Consider the following 22,970-nt stretch of genomic DNA (forward strand, 5'->3'; position numbering starts at 1 on the left):
CTTACGGGGTCACGGGGAACCGGAGCCTACCCGGCAACACAGGGCGTAAGGCCGGAGGGGGAAGGGGACACACCCAGGACGGGACGCCAGTCCGCCGCAAGGCACCCCAAGCGGGACTTGAACCCCAGACCCACCGCAGAGCAGGACTGCGGTCCAACCCACTGCGCCACCGCACCCCCTACAGTATTACACTGTACATTAATAGAAATTCGTGTACTGTGTCGCACTCTGGTCAGTTTGATCAAAGTGTTTACCCTGAATCCATTCACTGTGTTTACCCTGCGGTATAAATGGGAAATTTGCTGTGAAGCTGATTATCTACATTTATCTGATGCTTTCTCTCCAAAGCGACTTAAGCTACTTACAATATTTACCATTTATACAGCTGGGTAATTTTAAGGTATATACCTTGCTCAAGGGTACTAGACTGAAACCTGTGACCTTTGGCAGCAGTTCTAACCACGACGCTACCAGGTGCCCTATGTTGTACTGTTTAAGTTGCCTTGCCCTACAATTTTTAACTCACTACAAAATAAACTCATAAATAGGACAAACATTTTCGAAATATGTGCTACAAGGAATATAAAGTTTAATGAAGACAATTCACATTTCAATTAAGGGTTTTGATAGCAAAAGATTCCATCACCTTTGTATAAAATGAAGGCTAAATTATGTTACATTTCAGTGTTAAATAATTTCAACAGTAACCAACCTTCTTACTGAGTTGTGTGTAGTTTTGCATGGAAAATAACACCAATTCTCTTCCTTCTCTCAGGTTTTCTGACAGGTTCGGTGCACTAGTAAGAGACTCTGCATTCCTCCGAAGACATCAACCACCAGCAGTACACACTCCAGCAGAAAGAAAACACCACTTTAACTAGCTGGGACCACAGAGCTCTTTTAAAAAGAGCACATACAACCTGCAATATAATCTACATATATAAATATGTTTACAATAAAAATTCCATATATGCTAAGCCCCCATAATTTGGTGCCGATATCAAGCTTTTATTATTAATTGGTCAGGATTTTCATTCGTCTGGTCTGCTACATTTGGTCAGCTATGATAAACGTGAGTCCACCATTGAAAATTGAGCCCAGTGGCTCTGTTAGGGAGACTGTGAGACACATTGCATTGTAGGAAAGGGATACCCACGCTCTCCTGTTGCCTTTGGAAACTCTACAGTCTCTCTTGCCTACACACATGTTTCTGTTTGTACCCTCTGTTTTGCACAACAGTGCTTTAATTTTCTAATTATTCATTTCGTACAGTCTTCGCCTTCCTCAAGCCAGCCCATGGATATTCTATATGGCAAGTTTACTTTATGAGATGACAATTTTTTTATTAATTTTATATACATTTAACCCTTCATGTTAACACTTTATGAAAATGAAATTTCACGAATCTGTGACCATTACTGTATAGACCCAGCAAAACTTAAAAATAACCAATCTGTAACTGATATCTGCATTTATTTATAATTTTGAGTAATCAAAAAAAATTTAAACAGAAAATATTCTCATCTCTGTTCTAAATGTAGACTTTAAAAAAACATAAAACAGCTTTACATATATATGAGTCTACATCTGGCATTAAAATTACAACTAAAATTGAAAACCACATTAAATAATTACTGGGAAAAAAACAGCAAAAAAGCATTTGAAAAATATACATAAAGGGCTGGAAATATAATGTTTTCCTTTCATTCATTATGTCTTAATGTTGCATTATTTTTTTCCTTAGGGGGGCGCGGTGGCACAGTGGGTTGGACTGGGTCCTTCTCTCTGGTGGGTCTGGGGTTTGAGTCCCGCTTGGAGTGCCTTGCGACAGACTGGCATCCTGTCCTGGGTGTGTCCCCTCCCCCTCTGGCCATACGCCCTGTGTTGCTGGGTAGGCTCCAGTTCCCCACAACCCTGTATGGGACAAGTGGTTCAGAAAATGTGTATGTGTATGTGTATTTTTTCCTTTTGACATCAGACATCATTTACGATGATTTTGGTGTGAACTTGGGATGGCATTGGAACGAACTGAATTTTTTTTTCCCTGCAAGAAATAATGGAATAAATAATTTAATTTTCCCACATTCAGTCTATTTTCAGGAACAAATTAGAACCAGATAAAAGGGTCTACGTATAATAACCATCAAGTAATAATCTGCAACAAAAGAAGTGATAATAAAATGTTGTTATAATTTACTGTATTCAGTTTTCCTGTAGCAAAAGATATACACAACAAAATAGAGGATACAATAAATATAAAATCTGACAGAATAAAATTTTTAAAATTGTTGTAAATGGAATTCAACTACTGCCTGCTATTTTGGTTTGTACTCAAAACACAGGTGAATAAAAAACTGCAGGGACACTACATTACAGATAAAGTGATAAAAACATAGATTTTAGGTGTGAGTGACAACACAGCAAAAAGTTTTGAAACAACTAAATTAAAACAGGACTTTGCATTCTAAAAGCTGGTTTGTGAAAAATAATCTGTTTATAATGGAACTATTAAAAAAAAAAGCCAAAATGTAACCAAGCCCCCTTGGTGTCAACAGGTCATGTGTTACGTGTCATAGCTGGCATCCATTCCATCACCTTCAAATTATGGTCTTACTATGCTTTTATTCCATTATTCCAGTGCACGCCACCCTGACCAGCATCAGAAATACTGCATGAGGACAGCTGCAGAAAAATCACATCATATTCTAATACTAATTTAGTACTTTTTAACTGTTAAATATGAAATTTTGCCAAGTATGTGGAACCTTAAACAGGGTGAAAATCATTGTTTGAAAAGTACCACTGACCCTAAATAATAGTTTCCCTCAGAAAAATACCACACTGTTCGTTCTACAGAAAGACAACTAAATTCTAATCAATCTAATTATGATCTTATTATTTGAATAATGTATGGTCTGTTTATATTCATTCATAAGTACGGTAGTTTTTTAAGGGGAAAAACCCAGCGTTTCCCTACTGTGTCATTCTCTGTCCTGTGAGTAGTATTTTTGTACATGATATTTACAGCTCAGAAAAAATTCAATGTACCCACAAGCACGTGAGTGAAAAGTCAAGCATCAATATCTATGGCAACAGTACTTTTCATAAAAACCTGGCAAGGGTTATCAACAAAAAAGCAACCCAGTGTCCTTTGTTAATGCTATTGTACCACTACTACAGGGCAGTCATCAAGTCTTATTAATTAATGCTGATCCAATGCTGTCAAATTGTACAGAGCTTTTCATCTAAATTGAAAGAAGTTTAAAAATTATACATGCAATTTTGTAAGCTGTCATCAATTGCTACAAAAAATAAACATTCTCATAATACTTACAAGGTCACATGTTTGAGCACAAAGAGTTTTGGACAAAAAGAAGTTGTACTTTCTAACAAGTTAGCAAAAGAAACCAGAAACAAAACCCCACATTTGCTGAAGACATCATTAAATTTTTCCATCTGTCAGCGTGACATTTGTACTGCAGCCCAGCATGTCCCAGTGGATAGTTACAGCAAATAATATAAAATTCTATATCAAAATACAAAACCGTCATATTAACAAGACAGTAAACTCTCCTAGGTTCTAAGTGATGAGCTTTTGCTGCTTTTGAGGATTTTATGGGAAGCTAAAAGGGTCTATACCACAAGGCAAGAAAAATCTTGGATGGCACTTTTATTTTCTTATCTTTTATTAACTTGAAACATGCTACATATTTACGATTTGGCCACTTTGTTTGCTTTAACAATTATACAATCCGTAAATTCGAGAGGTGTAGGTCAGAACGCAAGTACGGTTTTTGGTAGAAGTGGTTGATTTCGTTGTGTGGGATGAATCTGAAATCCAGGTTGAAGAGCCAAACGAACCTTGTCCGCAATGCTAATCCAAAATTAAGGTTCATGCGAAGGTTGAAACCGGAGGAGAAGGAGTCAGGGAGTTCTGCAAGTCTGTTTCTTTTAAAGGCTGTTTCAATGAGGTACACGTGTTTGTTAGGTATATGGAATCAGTTCTAATGACCTTGTCCCGTGGTCCACTGTTGTAATCTCCCCGAGGTTGTGACACATAAAAGCTTATTGATATACCTACCTTAATTTATCTGTTCTGAATACTTTCTGTAAAAGTCTCGAACATAGCTATAATGAATAAAAACATATATTATAAGACCTTCACTATAAGCTATACCTATTAACAATAAGCTCAACTGAACATACTTACATTTGTTCTTCAAGATATGAACATTTGACTTGGAATTTTTGGAAGATTTTCAGATATTTCGAGTTTATTGGTTTATTTTTAATTGAATAAAGTACATTTTCTACAAGACTGAACTGTTTGGCCTCATGTCTGGTGAAAACTAGGCACCGCTCATCACCTACACAATACCATCCTGGTGAAGTATGGTGGTGGCAGTATCATGCTGTTAGGTTGTTTTTCAGCAGCATGGGCTGGGAGGCTAGTCAGGGTTTAGGGAAAGCTGAATGGAGCAAAGCACAGAGATATCCTTAATGAAAAGCTGCTCCCGAGCACTGTGGACCTCAGACTGAGCCGAAGGTTCACCTTCCCACAGGACAATGACTCTAAACACACAGCAAAGACAACACAGGAGTGTCTTAGGGGCAACTCTGTGAATGTCCTTCAGTGGCCCAGCCAGAGACCACACTTGAAACCCAACCGAACAGACATACAAACACACACACACACACATTTTCCGAACCGCTTGTCCCATACAGGGTCGCGGGGACCCGGAGCCTACCCGGCAACACAGGGCGTAAGGCCAGAGGGGGAGGGGACACACCCAGGACAGGACGCCAGTCCGTCGCAAGGCACCCGAAGCAGGACTCGAACCCCAGACCCACGGGAGAGCAGGACCCGCGCCCCCGCGACCCCTCCCAACTGAACATCTCTGGAGAAACCTGAAAATAGCTGTCTGTTGATAGTCTCCATTGAACCTGGCAAAGCTTAAAAAGAACAGTAGAAAATCCCCAAATACAGGTGAGCAAACCTTGTCACGTCATACCCAAGAAGACCCAAGGCTGTACTCGCTACCAAACATGCTTAAACTATGTACTAAGGGTCTGAATACTTATGTCAATGTGATATTTAAGTTTTTTGTTTTTAAGAAATTTGCAAAAATTTCAAAAAACCTGTTTTTGCTTTGTCATTATGGAGTACTGAGTGCAGATTGATGAGGGGAAAAAATGAATTGAAACAATTTTAACATAAGACTGCAACATAAAAAATGTGAAAAAAGTGAAAGGGTCTGAATACTTTCTGAATGCACTGTACAGTAATACTGTTATATTATCTGTTCACATTATTGATTTTTACAATTAAAAATAACGAGTAGGAATAATAATATTCATACTTACTGTATATATTTATAGCACTCAACTTAGTGTTTACAACTGCTTCAATCAAACCTCCTGAACACATATATCTACATAATGTAACATATGATCAGGTCAGAGCTTTCCCTTCTGAAAAAGCTTGTTTTTCTTTATTTTGAGGCAGCCATATTCTTTTATGTTGGTTGGGAAACAATAACACATTTCTGCCTCCGTTTGCCAACACTTCCGATGCAGGGGTAACACAAGCTCTAGTTATTTAGTGAGCATACACTAGTTTTCTAGTACAAGACAAATGTTTATATAACAAAGGTAAGGCTTTACAAGTAATAAAAACTGTTATATTTTTAAATCTATAGTTATAAACATATAATGTGTGTCCTATGCACACAATAGATACTTACTTTCTGCATCAGTCTTTTAAAAACGGCATGAGGTAAAAGAGGTCATTGGGTGTATTACAACTGAATGGTTCATGGATTATCCATCCAGTTATGTAAAAATAACTACACTTAAATAGATACTAAGAATTAAAGTGCATAACCAACTGTACAAACAAGCAATATGGTTCTCTGAAAGCAATAAATGTGAATATGTGCCAGTATTTACTGTCTATACATTTTTCTTTCCTTATAGACTGAAAATACAGACTTCCTCTATCTTTCAACAGTTTAAATTGACTGTTTCAAGAGGAAGACAATGTCTAGGCAGGAGGTCATTTATAGTTTACTTTCATTACGGCTTGTTAAACCCTTAAACGTTTAAAGACATCTGAGCAACAATTGTGTACACTTTAAAATGCATATGCATTCTGAATCAGAAAGGTCCCTCATGAAAATGATGTCACTGCAGAGTTTTGGCAAACATGCACTAATAAAGGGGACAGCAACATGGGACCCCCCAGCAACACAGCAGAAGACCCAGAGTCACCTGAGAACCAGTGTGAAATACAGTATAATGGAGAACAGTGCAATTTAACAGCTGTACCTCACATTGGCACTGCACTTATTTTAGTACCTGGGATCCAAATGCTGAACTCAAAGCACATAACAAACTTTTACATTATGAAACATACATAAAAATCAACACCACAGTTATTCTGCAAAATGTAATGTTCTTCTAAATGCTGCACTAAATCAAGATAAATCATTGCTTGAGTCTAGAAATACTTCCAGGAACACGTAACTGGGCTGTACTGTAAATCATTGTATAACCATGTTGCGATAGCAGATAATGATGCAACATTGAAAGCTCTGCTGATAGCTGGCAGGAAAGCCTGATCTCACAGCGAAACCATCAGCTTCTTGGCACCTGCAAATTCCGAGCATGCTGGCAATTCCACGTGAGGACAGCGAGAACAGTGTGTACCACAAGCAACACCTTCACCAAAACATGCAACGGAGACCAGACGTGATCACTAGTGTATTTTCTTCCACTCAACCACAGTGAAGTCATTAAGAACCACAATCATGGTCTGAATCTGCCAGCAACGGTAGTGACGGTCCCATAACAGCTGAGGTGGGACTGACAGTTTGTGTGGAATCAAAGGAACACTTTCCACAGTGTCCTCGTGACACATCTACACCAACATTTTGTAACAGCCCATACGGAGGGATGGATGGACAGACAGGCAGACTAGATAGATAGATAGATACTTTATTGAACCCAAAGGAAATTGCACCGAAACCACAAAAGGGCACAAAAAAATGAAAAAACTGCAGATCACAAACTTTTACTGTGAAACACAGTGGTTCTGTATAATTAGAGTTTGAGACATGGTCACTCCAGACTCAACCAGTAGAGCATTTGTTATTATGAAGGTAAGCTGGGGAGTTATGTTTTGACTTCTTACAGGAGCAAAGAAACTACAAAAAAAAAAAAAAAAACGCAAAAACACAACGCTCCAGTAACGACACTGTTGAAATACTCCTAGGTAGCTACTTGTCATGTGTGTTAAAAAAATGGTGGTATCAGACAAACACTGTGCTTTGACAGTTATATGTGTGTATCAAAAGCTCTTTGTCGTGAAATTCAGTTTCGTACACTCAGACTTGTAGATCACTTTAGAAAATACCATCTGCTAAATGAAGAAATGTAAATATAATAACTGTGTGAGGCTGCACGTTTTCCCAGTATTTGCATGGCTTTCCTTCAGGTGCTCTGGTTTTCTCCCACAGTCCAAAGATGTGTTTCAGATTAAATGGACACCGTAAATTGCCTTCCGTGTGTGTATGTGTGAGTGAATGAGGGTGTGTGATTGCCCTGCAATGGACCTATGACCTTTCCAGGGTGTACCCTGCCCCACAACCTAAGTTGCCAGGATAGGCTCTGGACTACCACAACCCTCCACTGGACAAGTAACTATTGATAGTGGTTGCATGGATGGATGTCAAACAATTTCAGAGGCACTGAGACATCTAAGGGATTCAGATTATACAAGTACAAATGGTGCCACTGTACCAAAGACATGAGTAAACAGAGCATGTATCAGTAACACGTGACATAAACAAGAAGAGACATACTAATAATACCAACCACAAATAATGAAACAGTAGTGCCGTGCCATTAGGCTAATTCGTTTGCACGATCAAACCCATTTTTTTAACACCCACATGAACAGATATGCAAAATATCTCTTTCTGTCAAAAAGTAAACTATTCTTCTAGGCCACAAAGTCTTGAAGACCACATCTAAATGATGACAATCATCTTGGGCATTATCAAGTAACACGGTACAATCTACAGGGAATGCAGAAAGAGATTCCCAGAGAGGCCGTTAATATAGCTAACCAGTCCACTGGGCAGCAACCAGCAAAGACCTCTGAAAACATTTCTAGCCTTTTGAGTGAGGGGGGGCATGGTGGCGCAGTGGGTTGGACCGGGTCCTGCTCTCCGGTGGGTCTGGGGTTTGAGTCCCGCTTGGGGTGCCTTGCGACAGACTGGCGTCCTGTCCTGGGTGTGTCCCCTCCCCCTCCAGCCTTACGCCCTGTGTTTCCGGGTTAGGCTCCGGCTCCCCGCGACCTCGTATGGGACAAGCAGTTTCAGATGATGTGTATGCGTGCGCGTGTGCCTTTTGAGTGACTGAATCTTTAACCCACAATGAAACATGTTGAACATGCCTAAATGATTGCATAAACAATGATTTTTGTAATGCCTCTGTGACCAAGCAATCATTTCTATTTATACATATTTCAAAGTGCACAGCAAGCAAGCTGGGCTACGAATTACACCGTCTAATTGGAGGTTATTCCATTTCAAATTGAGGGTAGCAGCGCAGTGCTGGTTTTCTAGGTATGGTGATAAATGTGGTAACTGTCAGGTGAAGGAGATACTTTCAACCCCAAAGTGGCAGTTTCTGATTTTGTCTCCCATCCCTGCCCACAGTATCATGGTCTACTAGGCCAGCTATGAGGAGCACAACTGAACCCTGCACACCCCCTGCACCATTCCAGAGCCAGGACTCTGGACTGTGGTTTCTGAAGTGCACTGGTAAAAAACGACCAGGAAAAGACTCTGCAAGCCGAAGGGTGTCGATGCACGCGGACCCCTAACAGGTACCTTACAACAACCTATTAAAGCCAAACCAATCACACTTTGAAGTTCCGCTGGGAAGAGAAACCCCTCCATCCATCATTATTCATCCACTCAGAGTCTTGTGATGTGTCCTGGGTGCCATAAAACAGGGTTCACCTTTCTATACCAGGAAACTCATATTCACACACACATTCACTCACAGTGAGAAATTTAAGGTCTTCACTGCAGCTGAATATCATGTTTCTGGATTACGGGAGGAAAGCAGAGTACCCAGACAAAAGTGTAAAGCAATACGATGTTGGAAACTTGTGAGAAATAAAGAAATAAATGTATTGTATAAATAAAAAGAAATGTTGTATATGTACACATATGTTATATTAAATTATATTTTAAATAAATATGAATACACTGAACACTGAATTACTGTATATACTGAATTACATTTTCTGAATCTAACAGCAAATACTCTGACAATATCCCACCATCTCTAATGCAGTCCTATAAAGGGATCATATTTTTAACGGCACAGAGTAAGCAGTAGATGTAAACAGCAATTGTTCTTGTTGGTATAAATGTCTTTTTGTATTTTTAGTGCATCTTCTGATAACTGAAATAATTTTTATTTGTACTGTTTTGCTGCTCTCCATAATGAAATACAATATATGAAAATACAGGAATTTTGTGCATCATATTTTTCCTGCAGTACATTCCAGTAATGCATCACTAGTAGCACAGTGGACACAGCTGTCACACTGAAGGCAAAAGGCCTCAGGTTTGAATCCCATCTGTGCAGTAGTACCATTTATTTTAAAGCTCTTGACTTGAATTGTTCCAGTAAAAATTATTTGGCTGAGTAAATGTGTAAATTCTGATTTGAACTCAAGGTGTAATTTCCCCCAAATAGAGGAATCATATAAATAATATTTCTCTGCATCACAAGCATACCACTGGACATGGAAACAACTCAACAAGCTGAGAGAACTCTACATTATGGAACATTTACAGTATGTGTGGTTAAAATACTTTTATTACAATACAGAATCAGTAATTATCTATTACTAATACACATTCTAATTTATTTCTAATTTGAGACAAATTCCTAATTTAAGTATACCAATAATGTTCCTGAAAACCACACTGTATATTACGAGATATGACAAGCTGCTGTTTCCGGCACTATAATAGCTCTGGAATGCACAAACTTTTCCATTGCAAGGAGAATAATCTAAAATAAAAACTGTGTATGAATGGAATAATATAAAGAATTTATAAAAACAGTGCTTTCTGGTTTATAATATATGACCTCTTCCAATAGCAACTACTTTAGATGAAACAAGCGTTAGCAAAACTGGCTGTGAAGTGTGTGATTTTGGAGATTACACAGAAAAAAAGCAGGACATCTCAATTTTAGCCTTCACGTTAAATGGGTTAACACTTGGTTAGTTATATGCAACAGTAGTTTCCGGCCACTTTTTTGGGCCACTTGTGCAAATACATTTTGCAGAGGATCCATGGGAACTGTGGGAAAAATAACCAACGCACCTTTAATTCTCTTTCCCAGAACCCAAAAGGAACATGTCATGTGACAAACTGTTCTTCCACTCGCTTTGATTTGAATGTAATCCCTACAAACAAGTAAACCGCATGAGGTCTCCTGAGACACCAGACCCTCTTATGACCCTTCATGTATTTGCCACTATAAATCCCATGTATTCATTCATCATCAATGACTATTTCCCAATGTAGGGTCACGGTATTCCACAGACTACCTAAGAAGCACAAGGCAAGAGGCTGGGTGTCACGTCCCCCGCAGCTGGCACATCAGCGACACCTGCTGTTCCCTAATGGGAACGGCAATAAAGAGGGAAGCTGAGGAAGCCCAGACGCGGAACTTTGTTTTGCCTCCTTGTTTCCCTTCGAGCCGTGCTTCAGCGAACCAACTCCGACATTGACCTTTTGCCTGTGTACTCCCGACCACGTTCTTTGCCTAGCCCTTTGTACTACGTTTGCTGATCGCCTGACCCACGCCTGTCCCTCGACTTTGCTTTTTGGATTCTGATTCGACTTCATTAAACATCGGTGTACGAGAACTCTGCACTTGAGTCTGTCCTTGCTACGCGCAACCATGACAGAAGGTTCCGCCTGCTACCAGGACTCAGCGGAATATGTGCAACTGCGTACGGCGCTCGTCATGCAAGGCGACATTTTGGGAGCGCAAGACCAGTCACTGCAGCACCTACAAGAAACGATCGAAGGATTGATCCAGGTTCTCCTGGCGAGAGGGATTCTCAAACCCGCCTCCCAGACGGCACCCGCTACTCCTGTTGAGCCTGCCCTGCCCGCACCACCCGAGGCATCCGATACAGTCGCAAGGATCGCGACCCCAGAAAGGTATGACGGTTCGCCCGATCAATGTCAGGACTTCTGATGCAGTGCGAGTTGGTCTTTGAGTGTTCTCCTCGCATGTATCAGACGGATGCAGCTAAAATCGCTTTTGTCCTGTCCTTGTTGACCGGTCCAGCCCGGGCGTGGGCAGCCGCTGGGTGGCGCACTCACCTAAGAACGACCTATGCCACGTTTCGCGAGAAGTTCGAAGCGGTTTTTGACCACCTCATGCGTCTCACCCAGGGAACTCGAAGCGTGGCTGAGTATGCTCTTGAGTTCAGACCCCTCGCGGCCAAGAGCGGATGGAACTCTCCTGCCCTCCTCACCTGTTTCTACAACGGGCTGAACCCCCGGATCCAGGAAGAGCTCACATACAGGGGTGAGGAGGGGGACTTCGACTGGTTTGTAAAGACCGCCATCGCCATTGACAGCCTTGGCAGGAGTAGACAACCCCGGGGAGACCCGAACCTCCCCCTGGGGGCTGGCCTAGAGGAGGACCGGCTCAGGAGAGAAGAAAGGAGACGGCGCCTGGTGGGGAGACTGTGTCTTTATTGTGGGTCCCAGGAGCATCTCCGTGCCGCATGCCCAGTGCGACCACCTCAACGGACCTCCACAGACACAAAGGCGAGGCCAGGGGAGCACCGGGGACAGTTGCGGTTGCCAGTGAGTATTTCGTGGGGGGCAAACCGGGTGCAGGCAAGTGCCCTCATAGATTCCGGAGCAGCGGGCTGTTTTATGGATGTGGGCTTTGCCAAAGCACACCATGTCCCCCTTAAAACCTGTGAAGTCACCCTGAGCGTGAGAGCCCTGGATGGTCAGCCCTTGGGAACTTGGGTGGTTGATACCCGGACTGTACCTCTCCTGCTCGAAACAGGAGCTTGACACCATGAGAGACTCACCTTCTTTCTGCTCCGAGCTCCAGACACCCCAATCATTTTAGGTTACCCCTGGCTGGCACGTCATGACCCCGTCTTCAGGTGGAGTACCAATGAGCTGGTTTCTTGGGGAGGATCCTGTCACACGTCTTGCCTCACCCTTCCTTGTCGGGCCACGTCGGTGGAAGGGGTAGAGGGCCTTCCCCCACCGGTCATACCCCTGGACTATGAGGATCTACGAGAGGTCTTCAGTAAAGTCTGCGCCGCCAAACTGCCTCCTCACCGGTCCTGGGACTGTGCTATCGACCTCTTACCAGGTACCACACCACCTCGGGGTCGGGTGTATCCCCTGTCGTTGCCGGAACAACGGGACATGCAGGAGTACATCATGGAGGCCCTCAAAGCTGGTATGATCCGGCTGTCGACGTCACCAGCGGCGGCAGGATTCTTCTTTATTGGTAAGAAGGATGGGGGACTGAGGCCGTGCATAGATTACCGGGGGCTGAACACCATAACCATCAAATACCCACACCCATTACCGTTGATCACCTCGGCCCTGGAAGGTATTCATGGGTCGACCTGGTTTACTAAATTAGACCTCCGCAGTGCGTATAACCTTATCCGGATCCGTGAGGGGGATGAATGGAAGACAGCCTTCTCCACTAGACTAGGTCACTATGAGTACAGGGTCATGCCTTTTGGCCTAGCTAATGCCCCCTCCGTTTTCCAGGCCTTTCTGAACCATGTGTTGGGCGATTTCCTTCATCACTGCGTCATCGTCTACCTTGACGATATACTGATCTACTCAAGGACCCGAGAGCAGCATATCCAGCAGGTCCGGGTGGTCCTCAGGCGGCTCCTACAACATCGACTGTATGTCAAGGCAGAGAAGTGCGAATTCCACCAACGCCAAATCTCCTTCCTAGGCTACATCCTGAGCTAGGAGGGAGTCTCCATGGACCCCAAGAAGGTGGGTGCAGTGACCTCCTGGCCTCGACCCACCACGGTAAGGGCGCTCCAGCGCTTCCTTGGGTTTGCCAATTTCTATCGTCGATTCATACGTAATTTTAGCACAGTAGCCGCACCCCTTACCGCATTAACGGCTAGCAAGGACCGAAGACTCCCTTGGGGGGCGGAGGCGGAGAAGGCTTTCCAGGATTTAAAGATACGGTTCACCTCCGCCCCAGTGCCGAAACAGCCGGACCCTTCCTTGCCGTTTGTGGTGGAGGTCGACGCCTCCTCGGTAGGGGTGGGTGCAGTCCTGTCCCAGAGGCAAGGGGACCCTCCGAAGTTGTACCCCTGTGCCTTCTTCTCCAGGAAGATGACCCCTGCCGAACGTAATTATGACATTGGGAACCGGGAACTCCTTGCTATCAAGCTCGCGCTGGAGGAGTGGCGTCACTGGCTGGAGGGTGCTGTCCATCCCTTTGTGGTACTCACGGACCACCGAAACCTTGAGTACCTTGAGACCGCAAAAAGGTTGAACTCCCGTCAGGCCCGATGGGCCCTGTTCTTCACCCGTTTTCATTTTACTGTTTCCTATCGACCAGGTACCAAGAACGGGAAAGCCGATGCTTTATCGTGGATTCATGACCCAGAACCGATGCCCACCAACCCAGAGGAGATCCTACCCCAGGGATGTGTGGTGGGTCCGGTCCACTGGCAACTCCTCCAGAACATCCAAGAAGCCCAGGACAGCGAGCCAGAACCGCCCAGGAGACCAGCAGACCGTGTGTATGTACCCGCTTCCTTCTGCATAGCAGTGATGAAATGGGCCCATGAGGCTCCGGAGGCAGGGCATCCCGGAATCCAACGTACCCTCTCCCTGGTACAAGGACGGTTCTGGTGGCCTTCACTGTTCGATGACGTCAGGGACTTCGTCCAGGCCTGCACCACCTGCGCTCAGACCAGGACCGTACCCGAAAAGGCAGCTGGTCTCCTACAACCCTTGCCTACGCCGACCCGACCCTGGACCCATGTGGCGCTGGACTTCCTAGTGCACCTACCGGTCTCAGAGGGTAAGACCGTGAACCTCTCTGTCATAGATCGTTTCTCCAATGCCTGTAGACTGGTGCCCCTTCCGAAGCTGCCTACAGCTCTCGAGGTATCGGAGATCCTATTCGAGCAAGTATTTAAACTCTACGGACTCCCCGAAGACACTGTTTCAGATCGAGGGCCTCAGTTCACCTCTCGGGTATGGAAGGCCTTTTGGGGCCGGCTCGGAGTAACGGTCAGTCTTACATCGGGATACCACCTGCAGGCCAACGGCCAAGCAGAACGCTTACAGCAGGATGTTTCAAGGTTTCTCCGAGCCTACTGTTCCCAAAGACCGCACCAATGGGCTCGCTACCTGGCCTGGGCAGAGTACGCCCACAACTCCGCGCCTTATACATCCACAGGTATGTCGCCCTTCCAGTGTGTATTAGGCTACCAACCTGTCCTGTTCCCTAGAGAGACCTCTCCGTGTCCTGTTCAGGCCGTGGAAACATGGCACAACGAGAGCGCCCGCGTCTGGAGGACGGTCCAGTCCCACCTGCTCAGCAGTGCGGAATGCCACAAACGTCAGGTGGACCAGCACCGGCGTACCCTTTTGTTCATGCCTGGGCAAACAGTTTGGCTCTCCATCCGAGACCTTAACCTGAAGGCCCCCTCAAAGAAACTCAGGGCGCGCTACATCGGCCCCTTCAAGATAGTGCGTCGTGTCACGCCGGTTACTTACTGCCTTCAGTTGCCTCCTGACCTCCGAGTGCACCCAACGTTCCATGTCTCCCTCCTGAAACCGGTAGGGGTGTCCTTGCATCAGCCACAAGTAGAAACCACACCACCGCCTATGCTACCCCTCGCAGGGGACGATGTCTATACGGTCCAGGCCCTGCTGAACTCTCACCGACAGAGAGGTCGGCTACAATATCTGGTAGACTGGGAGGGGTACGGCCCGGAGGAGCATTCCTGGGTAGCTGCTTCGGACATCCTGGACCCCGACCTGGTTGCCGCCTTCCACAGGGACCATCCAGAGAGCCTGGCCCCGCGCCCCCGGGGGCGTCCTCCTTCTCGGCCCAGGGCGTCCGGGGCCGCCCATGGAGGGGGGGGGGGTTCTGTCACGTCCCCCGCAGCTGGCACATCGGCGACACCTGCCGTTCCCTAATGGGAACGGCAATAAAGAGGGAAGCCGAGGAAGCCCAGACGCGGAACCTTGTTTTGCCTCCTTGTTTCCCTTCGAGCCGTGCTTCAGCGAACCAACTCCAACATTGACCTTTTGCCTGTGTACTCCCGACCACGTTCTTTGCCTAGCCCTTTGTACTACGTTTGTTGATCGCCTGACCCACGCCTGTCCCTCGACTTTGCTATTTGGATTCTGATTCGGCTTCATTAAACATCGGTGTACGAGAACTCTGCACTTGAGTCCGTCTTTGCTACGCGCAACCATGACACTGGGTATACCCTTCACGAGACGCCAGTCCTTTGATGGACATAAATCGTATGTAATATTTTCTTATAAGAGGTCCCCACTCTACTGCACTCATACTAAAATTTACAGTGTGATATTTGACACACACCAGAAACATTAGGTATGTTTTCTAAATATCCATGTAATTATTGTTATTGTGCCACTTTTAGTTTTTACCCTAGAATGGCAAAACTTTTGCACAGCCCCATTTCAAAAACACTGTAATAATTCACAATCCTGAACCTGTTTAGGAATGAAGATGTATACAGTCATCTGTAAAGGACACAGTTCTCTCCTGGGTGACAAAGAAAAACAAACAAAATGGCCAAATGTTACGTACAGAATTTCCACTCATGTTGAAGTACACACACACACATTTTCGAAACCGCTTGTCCCATACGGGGTCGCGGGGAACCGGAGCCTATCCGGCAACACAGGGCGTAAGGCCAGAGGGGGAGAGGGCACACCCAGGACGGGACGCCAGTCCGTCACAAGGCACCCTAAGAGGGACTCCAACCCTAGACCCGCTGAAGACCAGGACCCGGTCCAACCCACTGCGCCACCGCACCCCCTAAATTGTGACCCATTGGAATTTTTATATCTTGAAAATGCAATTTCAGAATTGATACAAAACTATGAGTTCAAAGTTCATCTTAAGAAACCACCCACACCACCTTCAGATCTGGATGTTTATGAGTCAACCAACATTATATAAAAGTGATGCGCCTGGTACATAAAAAAAAATAATTAAAATCACTCATCTATATTGAAAAGCACCCCATCTACACAGAAACAGCTTCCCTTCTGTTCTTATCTGCAGTATTTCTTTAAAGGATTTGGACAATTTATATTAATTTCCAATGGAACTTCTGTATAACGGCTTTGCTGTGAGATTCACCAGCTGGACAGGCCGACCCGGCTGCCTCCTCTCTCATCACGTGAGAGGTCTCAGAGGAATCTTCCACATGAATTCACCACCCACCATCACAACGCCACTAGGTAGAACAGATACTGCAGCGGGGTGAGCGACTTCAGGGCTCACGGGCCACATGCAGCAAGGTTTTACAGTTACCTGTCTATCAGAAGCTTATTTACACAGGATAACACCAGAAGAGATGTCTCACTATTCAAATTAGATGTAGGTAGATGAACACATATACAAACAGACAAGTAGGTAAGGTAGAACAACTGGTAGGTAGGTAGGCAGGTAGGTAGGTAGGTAGGTAGATACATATATACAGACACATATACATACTATAAAGAGTTCAGTTTAAGCAATTACGATTGGAGAAAGAAGCAGTAGAAGCATTATTAATTAACAATACTTCTACTGAGTGGAACCGCTAATTACTAACTCTCGTATTACAATGCCAGATGAACATTATGAACATTTTACTGTTTAGCCACACATTAGACTGTTTAATAAGGCTTCGCCATATATCAGTAAAAAAAATACTTAACATAGTCTTCTTTAAAATTTTCCACATGAAAGACACATAATTAAAAAAAAAAAACACCTGTTTATTTACTATCATGCAAAATCCTTTTAACATCTTAATTTTTGTCTGCCTAATATTGTATGTATTTTAGCTGAAGAATTTCAACAGTGCATTTCACAGCTGTTATATTAGTGCCTTCTCTCTCATCACCACAGCAAATCTTTTTATATTAAAAAAATGTGAAAATATGATCATTTTGCAGGCTGTGAAAAATGAACAGAAATGCAACTCAAATAGTAAATGTTCTCTCAGTTCATACCAAAAAGGCATGGCAGCACAGCAGGAAGCACTGGTACCTCACAGTTCCTGGCTATGGGTTTGAATCCAGTTCAGTGCGTGTGCATATTCTCTGTGTGTTTGTGTCGATTTCCTCTCAAAGTCCAAAGCCACATGTTTCAGGCCGGCATCCATCCAGGGTGTACCTTGCCTCATGCCCGATGTTTCTGGGACAATTTCTGCTGCACTGTGACCCTGCACCGGTTATTGATAATGAATGGATGGATAAGTCAATGACAAACAGCATGATGCAAACACAATCTACATTATACTTCTGTAGCATAAAGAACTGCAGACTTGCTCTTCAAATTACGAATTCATAAAAATCACTTTTACCACTAAGTCAAAATCAATAAAAGCTGCCTGAAGGAGACACCCCATCCTTTCATGGTTAACAACAGATAGCTACAATAAATAATGAATACCGTGCAACTTTTCCATCAGTCAGTTATTACTGTTATTAATACCTGCTTCTCCTGTGCAGGAAGATGGTGCTTTGGAACATATCCTGGAAGCATAAGGTACGGGAAAGGGTGCACCTTGAACAGGATGCCCATTCATTTCAGTGCACCATCTAATTTCTTATTAACTTCAAACTACACTGAAATTAAAATTCATGTTAAATTACTGGAAATAAAAAATACATTGTCTGCAAAAACTCCTATTCAGTCTGACTGCTGAACGTAAGAACACATGTCCAGTGTTTGTCATTTTCTGACCACTTTCAGCATTCAACAATAAACACTGAATAAAACAGTTGTCCCTCAATTTTCTTTATAGACAAGGTTCTGTAAAAGTCTTAGATATGGCTATAATGAATAATACTTTGAAGGACTTTTCATTGTGACATTATTAACTTCAAGCTACACTAAAATTAATTTAAAATGACTGAAAATACCACACCTTTCGCACAGAAAAATACAGAAATATATGAAAATAGAACAGTAAAGACAATACCATAAAAAATAAATGAATAAACTGGAAGATGTTGATGTACCACTGTGTTGGTAAATTATCATGAATGACCTTGGTTTGAAAAAAAAACGACTCTAAACATATATGAAAATATCACTTTTAAATAGCTGGCAATATTTGTGCTAGAAAACTACTGTAAGCTTGTTGGATAACTTTCTGGGCTTTTTCACAGTATCATCTGGTGTCATTTCTACTTGAGAAGTGTTGGCAAACAGAGGCAGAGAGGAGTTCTGCTCCTGCAGCAACTGCATCTGCTCATGTTCAACAGTACATCACACCCCCCATGGCTGCCCATGGCTGCCCATGGCTGCCCATGGCATCAAGTTCTCTATAATCCAGCCAGTATTCTTCTCATGGTCACTGAGTTTGTCTTTTAAACCTTTCTCAACCACACCACACTTGTCCTTCCCATGTCAATAACAGTGTGTCTGACACCTGTACTCCTTAACCTTACCCATTCAGTTCTCCGGTTCAGACCGTAAAACCTGCTATTCTGGTCAATTGATTGTCATTTTGCTGGTCAATGAAAAGATTTATGAAAAACACAGAGGGAGCGTATTCGCTCACTGTCAATGACTACTTGTCCCAAAACAGAGCAGAAGTGCCACAGAGCTTATCTGGAAATGCCTGGCAGGTACACCCTGGACGGAATGCCAGCCCATCATAGAGAAAGCACACAAACACTCATACACACACTAAGGGCCGCTAAAAGTCACCAGTTCACCTGAAACACGCACAGAGAGAACCTGCAAACTCCAGACAAACTAAGCCGGATTTAAAGTTATGTCAGAAACCACAGCCCTGGCATTATGAGGCAGCAAACACTGCGCTATCCACCCGAAATGTCTTTTTTAAAATTTCTGAGCTGAATATATTTAAATGACACAATATGACATTAGTCACTTTTATTTGTGTTTTGGTTTAGTCATTAGTGTGCAAATGAAAAATTCTTATTCTTTATACTGTTACAGTTTACTAATGACTCTGGTGCTGCTGGTAGAGCAACAGGTACCTGTCTTTGAGCCTGAAGGTTCCAGGTTCAAATCCCATGCCTGCCCTAGTATGCTTGATCAAGTACTTACCCTGAATTAACACAGAATAACCTGTTGAATCAATGGGAGAATCACTGTGATATTGATTATCTAATGCTCTAAATCACCTTGGAAAACTGAATCAGCTGAGCACAGGTCAGTAACCGGAAGCATAAAGAAAAAGCCATAGATAATAACAAAATATGGCAAAGGTTATTTATTTCAGTTGGAGGCATGAGCCAGGAATTGTGACTTTGCCTGAAATTACGCAATGGGCTCTAGTTTAGTGCTAATGTGCCTGGGACCCCAGTGAATTGAGCGCGGTTTGAAATTACCCGCCTACGGGTTTGTCCACTGGGGAGTCGCTGCTTGCAGCGATCATGAGAACATGCGAACACATAACTTGTAGGCTCATCTGCGAAGCAAAATAAACAAACAAAGAAATAAAGAAAGAAATAAATAGACGGTTTTCTTTGCAAAATGCGTAACGAGCACAGAAAATGCAGCATAGGCGATGTGAGGTTTTATCGGAAAAAAAAATATGTCAAATATTTCAAGTTTCAAATAGAGAGTCCTGCACAACAATTACCGTGGGGACCCTTTCGGAGTGGGGGGGTTCGCACCTACATTAATCATCACACCACAACCCCACGCCCCCAGCAGACATATACACACACATACCACACACACACATACTAAGAGACTGGTGATCGTGGGCCTTAACATTTTGCAGAGAAAAAATATATTTATATATAAGATGGGAAGCGAGCGCCCGAGCCACCTTCCCCCCGACCCCCCCACCACCTGCAGAATACGCACGCTCACAGCGCTGTGGATCCCCGTTTATAGCGCACGCAAAGCCGCACAGAGCCGCAAACAAGGACCAGAACAGAAAACACGCAAAATGTATCACATATATATAAATGCACTTCACTGCAAGGTGACATCTGCCTGTTACACAGGTAAACGCGAATGATCGGCGAAAAACGGTCAGATCTCCATCCGACGCGTGATGGCAACATTTGAATACATATCATATGCTGCGTATAAAAAAAGGGGGGGGGGGACGGCGACAAAATAATCTTACCTCCAGCGTTCGTATTTCCTTTTGTGTCAAGTCGTTAGATGTGGCACATTTGGTCCTGAGACCTTCCAGGCTGGAGATGCTGATGTCTATCATGTTTTGCACGAGCTCGCACTGCTGCAAGGCTTTCTGCAAACTCAGATGCTGCTCCTCGCTTTTTGTCATATTCTCCTCGTCCATAGTTTGCGACCAGTGCTCCTTCCTATTTCGCCACTCTTTAATCTAATTAGCAAATTATTACTTATTTGATTCCCACAAACACCACCACGAGATGATTAAACAGAAACGAGCTGGTCGGTGCAAAGACTGGATTTATCAATTATTAAAATGTGTTTAAAAGGCAACTCTGTTTTGAAGGCGACTCCATTGTAACCATTCCCTTCTGTATCCCCCTCTGACGGAGTGTTTTCATCAGGGTACTTGGTTAGTGGTGCTGAAGCTGAAAACTGAGCCAACATCAATATGCACAAATTCGAAAGAAAAGCAATTTGAGCAGAGCGCTCGATTTTTCTGGATCCATTGAGTGCTTCGCAATAAAAACGAAGAAATATATATGTATACATATATAATATATGTATGTATAATATTACATTATAGATATTTAACACATGATCACTGCACAATGAAATAAATAAGTCGAAGCGGCAGCTGAATGTTATTTAGAGGCGCTGTGTGCAGTGGGTGCAGGTGCTCCCCATCGCCTGTGTCCGCGGCTGCATCCCGGCGCTCTCCCTCCACACCGACATGTTTCCTGTCAATCAAAAACACAGCATTAGCAGCATCAGCGGCAGCGACGGCGGCGGCGGCGGCAGCAACAGCGGAGATCGGTGCGCACAGAGTTCTCGCGAGACTTCCGGCAGCGCAGTGAGCTCACACTGCAAACCACTTTGAACTCCGTGGACCTCTGTCACCCCTTACTTTCAAATGTTCCTGCGCGACTGCAAAGTGCTGCTGAAGAGGAGCACCACTTAGTTTATTTTGCGGTTTTATGTGTTTACACGCTGCGCATTTTGTAAGTGCAGTGGTTAACATAAAAAGTGAGAGCAAAACTTCAAAACATGTTTTAATCTCACTCACTGTCTGTTAGCAACAAAATGGGCAGGTTATGGTTCTTCGAATCTGTTTAAAACATAACATAAAACCTTTTTTATATTTATTATTTTTAATAAATATAAAATAAAAAGGTTTTTATGTTTTGATGGATGGGCGTAACATAATCATACACTTAACGATGATTTACCCATTTATACATTAGGGTTTTCTTACTGCATCAGTTCAGGGTAAGAAGCTTGATCAAGGGTCCTCCAGCAGGAAGGTGATTCAACTGAAGTTACAAACTATAGCTAGTAAACTGCAAACTACACTTTACTATCATTCTCTCATTTATATATGAACTGTAAAACACACATACACACACTGCGATTACGATTTCAGTTGGCATGTTTGGTATCTCAACCCTATAATGATCAGTTTCTTTACAGGAAGTGGAAACACCTTTTCTTAAAACTGTATATTGTATTTTTGTTAAATATTATGTAGAATGGCTGCATTTAAGATTAATGGCCTATTATTCAAACCAAGGCACTTACAACTCAAATACCCTTGAGCAAAATATTCAAAAGAATAACTACTTGAATTAAGTGTTAAAAAATAATTGATGTAAGTGAGCAACTCAGTGATGTAAAATAGTACTGAAAGGTAGCTTGCAGTGATATTAACTGCAACTATCATCTTCTATACAGCACTTGGTCCTACATTCATTTTTCCTTTATTTAGCTGACACCTTTCTCCAAGGAACCAATTTCACAATATTTTGTCCATTTATACACCGGGGTATTCTTACTGTATGGATTGAAGGCAATTTTTGCACTGATCAAGCAGAATGAAGAGCTGGGTCTGAACCGATTCAAGACCATCAAATGCAAAGTAACAGATCCAGCCTACCTACTGCCCCAATGGAAGCATCCATTACATTTTTACATGAGAGAAGAAAGTGCCTGTTACACCAGAATATTGCACATGACAGGTCCAGATTATGTCCCGTTTATGGTTAAGAGGCACCGGAACTTGAATTTTTAGTGTGCTGATGGGGAAAATATATTTTCATGTAATGTTGCCACTGTGTGCTTATACTATTCATGATACAGAACCACCTCATTCACAGTCCTATTTGCTTCTTCCCTTATCATGCGTACAAAGGTCAGTTAGTGTTATTAAATTGTTGTTTTTGCCATATTAGAACTAGTTATACATCTGTGTATTTTCACAAATGCAGTTCAAGGTAAGTCCCTTTTTTCACATGCACTGAAAAAAATAGTTTGTTGGATTTACTCATATGAATTATGGACATTGGTTTCAATATAATAATTTTATGTTAATCAGATGTATTTTAATTAAGTGTACATGCTCTAATTAATTTATCCTAACATAATTCAATCATGTTGACTTAACATAATTCTTTTATATTCAGATACATGTTTGAATCATGTTATTTTTATGTAATCTAATCACATCATCTTTACAT

At 43.0% G+C, this 22,970-nt stretch overlaps 1 protein-coding gene across 3 annotated transcripts in view; it reads right to left on the reverse strand.

Moving 5' to 3' along the window:
* Window positions 1-21,321, reverse strand: part of ksr2 (kinase suppressor of ras 2) — a 113,626-nt gene extending 92,305 nt beyond the window's left edge. For 2 of the 3 annotated variants that reach the window (XM_018740515.2, XM_018740514.2), the window contains exon 1: window positions 20,450-21,320. In XM_018740515.2, coding sequence (XP_018596031.1) covers window positions 20,450-20,626 — 177 coding nt within the window. In that variant the 5' untranslated portion in view covers window positions 20,627-21,320. Of the gene's footprint in view, window positions 1-20,449 lie in introns of all 3 variants that reach the window. The other variant, XM_018740516.2, reaches the window with a different exon arrangement.
* Window positions 21,322-22,970: the final 1,649 nt, after the last annotated feature.

The sequence above is a fragment of the Scleropages formosus genome, chromosome 12 (assembly GCF_900964775.1).
Source record: "Scleropages formosus chromosome 12, fSclFor1.1, whole genome shotgun sequence".
Classification (NCBI taxonomy): Eukaryota; Metazoa; Chordata; class Actinopteri; order Osteoglossiformes; family Osteoglossidae; genus Scleropages; species Scleropages formosus.